Source organism: Onychostruthus taczanowskii, unplaced genomic scaffold (assembly GCF_017590055.1).
Source record: "Onychostruthus taczanowskii isolate IOZ18803 unplaced genomic scaffold, ASM1759005v1 scaffold23, whole genome shotgun sequence".
Classification (NCBI taxonomy): Eukaryota; Metazoa; Chordata; class Aves; order Passeriformes; family Passeridae; genus Onychostruthus; species Onychostruthus taczanowskii.
The window spans coordinates 11602003-11607583 of record NW_024499573.1 but is presented as its reverse complement, the minus strand read 5'-3'; the positions used below and the strand labels follow the sequence as shown (position 1 = coordinate 11607583).

Sequence of the window (5581 nt, the reverse complement as noted above, 5' to 3'; positions counted from 1 at the left end):
TTCTGCATTAGGTCTGAGAAATTGTTGAAACGTTTCCTGCAGCCTGAAATGACACAGAGCTTTGTAAAAAGGACACCCTTATTTTACATCCAAGGAATATTGCTTAATAGGTATTAATCTGAAGAAATATATTTTACAATAAAGTTTTTGACAGACTACCAACCTTCTGAACACCCAGAGAGCATTTAATTTTTGTCTCATCAGAAGCACCTAATGTCACTGCACATGCTACAATGGAAACTGTAAGACAAATGCAAAGTTCTGGCATCTGTGTTACCTGTACATATCCTGTAGCATCTGGTGTGGTGTTTGCCACTCTTCTAGTTTCTTGCTGCTCATCTCTGAACATAAGAGCTCGCCCACTTGTCTCTAATTCACCTTTCCTTTCTATCTGGAATGCTCCTACAGAACTTTGTACTGAAAGGACTGGAGTGCAGCTGGACATGAATTTTTTTCCTCTAATTGGAAGCACACTAAAGACATCCATTGGGCAAAACATCACTCTCTTCTATCCAGACAGGCTTGGCTACTATCCTTACAAAAATGAAGTCACAGGAGAGGCATTCAATGGAGGACTCCCACAACTCTCGCTGCTGGAGAATCATTTAAAAAAAGCCAAAGAGGACATCCAGTTCTACATTCCTTCAGATGAACAGCTTGGATTGGCTGTCATTGACTGGGAAAATTGGAGACCTGTGTGGATAAGGAACTGGGGATCAAAAGATATTTATAGACAGGAATCCATTGAGCTAGTTCAGCAGAGAGACCTCAGTCTATCCGAAACCGAAGCCAGAACTATAGCTAAAATGGAATTTGAATTTGCAGCAAAATCATTTATGTTGGAAACTTTGAAGCTGGGCATAGAAATGAAACCAAATCGCCTGTGGGGATTTTACCTTTATCCAGACTGTTATAACTATGATTACAAACAAAACCCACACAATTATACAGGAGCCTGTTTAGATATTGAAATAGAAAGAAATAATGAGCTTAACTGGTTGTGGGAGAAAAGCACAGCACTTTATCCATCTATCTATCTAGAGACAGCCTTAAAGTATTCCAGAAATGCTCAACTCTTTGTTCGCAACAGAGTTCAAGAAGCCATTAGAACTTCCTATGTCTCTAACTCTAGTCATCCCCTTCCAGTTTTTGTATATACACGTCCAGTGTTCACAGATGTCTATGAGGAATATCTCTCTGAGGTGAGTGAAGCAAGACCTTAAATAGTTCAAATTCATATGGCAAGAAATCACCAGGTGACACCTATTTAGCAAGTATACTAACTTGCATCAGAAAGAAGTGTGCAATTTTGTCTAAAAAAATTATATTAGTCCATCATAGAAATTTGACCAAACAAAACACTAACAGGTCTATTTTCAAACCTTTCTCATTATATTTATCAAATAGTGTTTTAATCTCTGAGTTGTCCTCACATGTAACAAAATATCACAAAACTAGAAAACATATTTAGCACACTTGGTCAGAGGAAAGAAATACAAGTAAAATCTTGCAAAGAGAATTAGTAATACTGGGCTCATCTACTGCCGGCTTTTTAGGTTATAAGAAAAAAAAAATCCAGTAAAATGGAGTCTTTCTTTCCTTAAAAAGTGTTTAAGGCTAGTGAAAAAAAATCTGTCCTTAGTTGTACTCCAGTAGCCTTTAAAATGGTATTTCAGCATGCCATGGATTAGTTAAGGTTAGGCTCTGATTGAAATCCAATCATCTTATTGCAGTTCTGGCTATACTTTTCCCTTCACATTTTTATAGACACCCACCCTGTCAGAGATACCACCACTCTGGGGAATCTCTTGCTGTTGTTCCAGCCCATGAGGAAGGAAAGTTAGACTCCTGGTGATGGCATTCTATCTGGTGTCCTCCCACATTCTGGACAGAGCATTAGCAAGTGTTCTCCCTAGCTCTGTGGATACCTTCAGGGAGCAAGGGGTGCTGTCAGGGGCCCTGATGGGATCCTAATTAATAACTGAAATCCTATAATCATTACATTAACTCTTGGTTTTTTTTTTTTTTGTTTTTTTGGTTTTTTTTTTTTTTTTTTTTTTTTTGTGTGTGTGTGTGTGTGTTGTGCCCTACAGTAACTTGCTTTTTTATTGTTTTTTCACTATCATAGTCCTCTCCCATCCCATATAGGCCTTAACATTTTGCTAGGACTGGGCTAATAGCTGACTCTAAGAGGAGAACTGAACTGAAAAAAATTTCCCAAATCAATGTCTGTAAAAGACCAGAGACATTCTCTGGAAAAGGGAGATTCCTACAGTTGAAAACTCTTTTCTCTTGTTACTTTATTGTTTCACCACTTTCTGGTGAAAGAAATTAAGTTTAAAAAAAAAAAAAAAAAAAGTTGTGCTTTCCAGTATTTTTATCCCACAGCATTACTGAAACCAGTTGTTACCAACTCTGAGTAGCCAGGAGGTAATGAAGCAAAATAAGCCATAACGTGGCTGGAGGAGTGTATGTCATATGCCTAAGCACTGTCTCAGTTTTGCAGCCTTTTTTAAACCAGATTATATACATAAAATGGATATTGTTGGAAACGTTTTTTGGTATCACCTCTGCAATCCAATTCCAGGATAAAATTGTGCAATTGAGAGCAGGACATTTGCATTGTGTATCATTGCTTCCTGTCTTCAAAGTAGTTATTTTGGATACATCATTTACTAGATGCATTTTTTCATTTGCCCTTATGTTATAGGTTACTTACATTTGCATGATTCTTTGCCTATTTTCCTTCAGGACGACCTGGTAAATACCATCGGAGAATCTGCTGCGCTGGGTGCTTCTGGAATTGTGATCTGGGGTGATATGAATTTAACACAAAATAAGGTATGCTTGATCAATTATTATATGAAATTTTAAAGGAGAAATAAAGTGAAAAGGGTGTAAAGCATTATGATCACTTATGTCTTCTGCTTTTAAAATGATGACTCCATATTGCCAGCAGCTTCTTGTAGTCAAAACCCAAGCATATCTGAGGCTTATTAAGGTCATCACTGGCTACGCAGAACAAGAGTTCAATCTTTCAGCGTCTCAGTTCTGTTGACTCCGGGTAACTGGACAAGTTACTGTGATAACCACAGGCAAGTTAACACTTGTTTAATTAGTACATAAAATAATTCCTATATCTTCATTTCATTTTAGCCATGAGGTAAATGTAGACTTGCCCCGAACAATTTTTAGAAGACCTTTCTGCTTTTTGGAGTGGTGAACTTGGCAGCAATGGGAGAAGTCAGTCTGTAAAAGTTCAGCCCTAGACTGTTCTGTGTATTGCAAATATGATGATTAATTTCATTGTATGAAACAGCTGAGTCAGAAGAAAAAAACTCTAGTTTGTTTTAGGAAGGGGAAATACATAGTTTGAGAACTCTTACAAGGATGTTCTCATAATTCTTTCCAGGTAGTTCATTCATAATCAGGCAAGTTAGATTTAACAAGCTATTATGGAAGACTCTTGTGAAGCCTTCTGAGTGCAATGAACCAAAATGTTTCATCTCTGCCAGATCTCCTGTCACAGAAAGCATGGCCAAATAGACCTCCACAGCTCTGTAAGATTATTATTCCCCAAAGCATCCCACCTTGACTTTTTTGTATGTGCCTGCCTTTGAGAAAGGATATCAGTTGCACCTGGAACTTTTCTGCCTATTATCTCAATATCAGAACATAGATGAGCAGCAACTTTTATTATCTTAATTTTGAGATACCTGTGAGAAAAAAGGAACTCACCAGCCCAGTCAGACTATGCATTTGTGCACTAATTGCACCTGTTTTTTTACAACTTTCACCGTCACTAGCATTTCAGCAATTAAATATTACTGTAAGCCTCACTTCTGCATCAACCAAATTTTCTATATATAATATAGAAATTATATATATTAGATATATATAATTTTTACATATACCTAAAAGAAAACCAAAAAACCCACATACATCTTAGATTCACCAAAGTGATCTCCATAGGTACAAACATTAGGCGTATCTACATGCGATATTGGGCAAATGCCCATAATGTCAGAAACAAAGAGAGAGCTCCCATACCTTCTGGTTATTAAACTGTGCCAAGAATGCACAGAACATATGCCAATTTCCTCATCAGTTAGAATGATCAATTGTCTTAGCATATCTTTAATTTGACCATCGAACCACAATTCTTTTCATTTAAAAATGCCATGAAAGGTCCCTACCCTGTAGCCAAGCTATTCAGGTCAGGGGAAAGCTGAAAAGTCTCAGAGACTACCTGATAGGAAAAGTGTTTGCTTAGACTGAAGAAGAGCAAGTTTCTTTCCCAGACGCATTCAAACTATTTAAGACTTAAAAAGGAACTTCAAGTCTTCATGAAACTTCTTTAAATACATCTGATTCAAAAAGCTACACGAACTATCGAGATGAAATGAAAGCTTAAAGACAATTGCTTTCTGATCTAACTGCTTTTTGTAACATCTCCAGCAACTACACAACATAAATTTGTTAAGATCCTCAAATTTTATAACAGCTTCTCAGATAAACTTGCTTCTAACAACAACTTATAGTTATTATCAAATCCTCAGGGGAAACATTTATAGATATGTACTGTGGTACTGTTATTAGAATGACAGCATTGTAATGGTTTCCATACTAAACTGTGGAGGTATAATGCTCTTTTCACAGAACACCTGTAGAACTCTGGACAACTACCTTAGGAGGACTTTGACTCCATACCTCATCAACGTCACAATGGCAGCCAGAATATGTAGCCAAGTGCTATGCCAAGACTCTGGTGCTTGTGCACGGAAAAAATGGAATTCCAGTGACTATCTTCACTTGAACCCTGAGAACATTGCAATTCAAATGACAAAGGATGGAAAATACACTTTACAAGGGCAGCCATCATATCAGGATCTGCAAACATTCATAGAAAAATTTGATTGCCATTGTTATGCAGGGCACAGCTGTGAACCTAGAGCTGATATAAATGACATCCATTACCTCCATACTTGCATTTCAGAAGATATTTGCATTCAGATATCCTCAAATTCACTTTCTAACATAGAAGCCTCTGAAGAAAAGATCCTGTCTAACAGAACTGCATTTTCATTTACCTCTGAGAGTAAGGTGACATTATCTACACATCCTGAAGTAGAAGATTTCCAATCTACCTTTGGAAATAATACACTTAATATAACAACTGCAGAATATAACACTGTTACAGCTGCCAATAGTTATGATTTAGAAGAGAATGATACTCGTACTTTCAGTCGTTCTTCATCCTATAAGATAAGGATGTTTAGTCTGTTTCACTTAATTCTCCTTTTAAGAACATTAATATAAATGATCCATGAAAGAGAGAATATAATTTTCCTTGACTATATTTGAAATTCTAAAGGTTTTTTTTACAAAACAAACAAACAAAATAATTCCTGAAAGGCTTATGGTCTTATCTGCATCAGGTAACCTTTTCTAATCCATAGGTACCACTTCAGCTTGAGTGTATTTCCTCAGTTTAGTTCTATAAACTACTATCTGTGCCAAAGAGATATTGGTCTATACACACTGCGCTATATGAGAGGACAATCCAGAATAAGAAATATTT

The 5581-nt window shown here is 36.7% G+C and overlaps 1 protein-coding gene across 1 annotated transcript; it reads left to right on the top strand.

Moving 5' to 3' along the window:
* Positions 1-233: 233 nt before the first annotated feature.
* On the top strand, positions 234-5319 carry LOC121336371 (hyaluronidase PH-20-like). Its single transcript, XM_041405447.1, has 3 exons — positions 234-1202; positions 2752-2841; positions 4660-5319. The coding sequence occupies exons 1-3, from the start codon at positions 234-236 to the stop codon at positions 5317-5319; spliced, it is 1719 nt and encodes a 572-aa protein (XP_041261381.1).
* Positions 5320-5581: the final 262 nt, after the last annotated feature.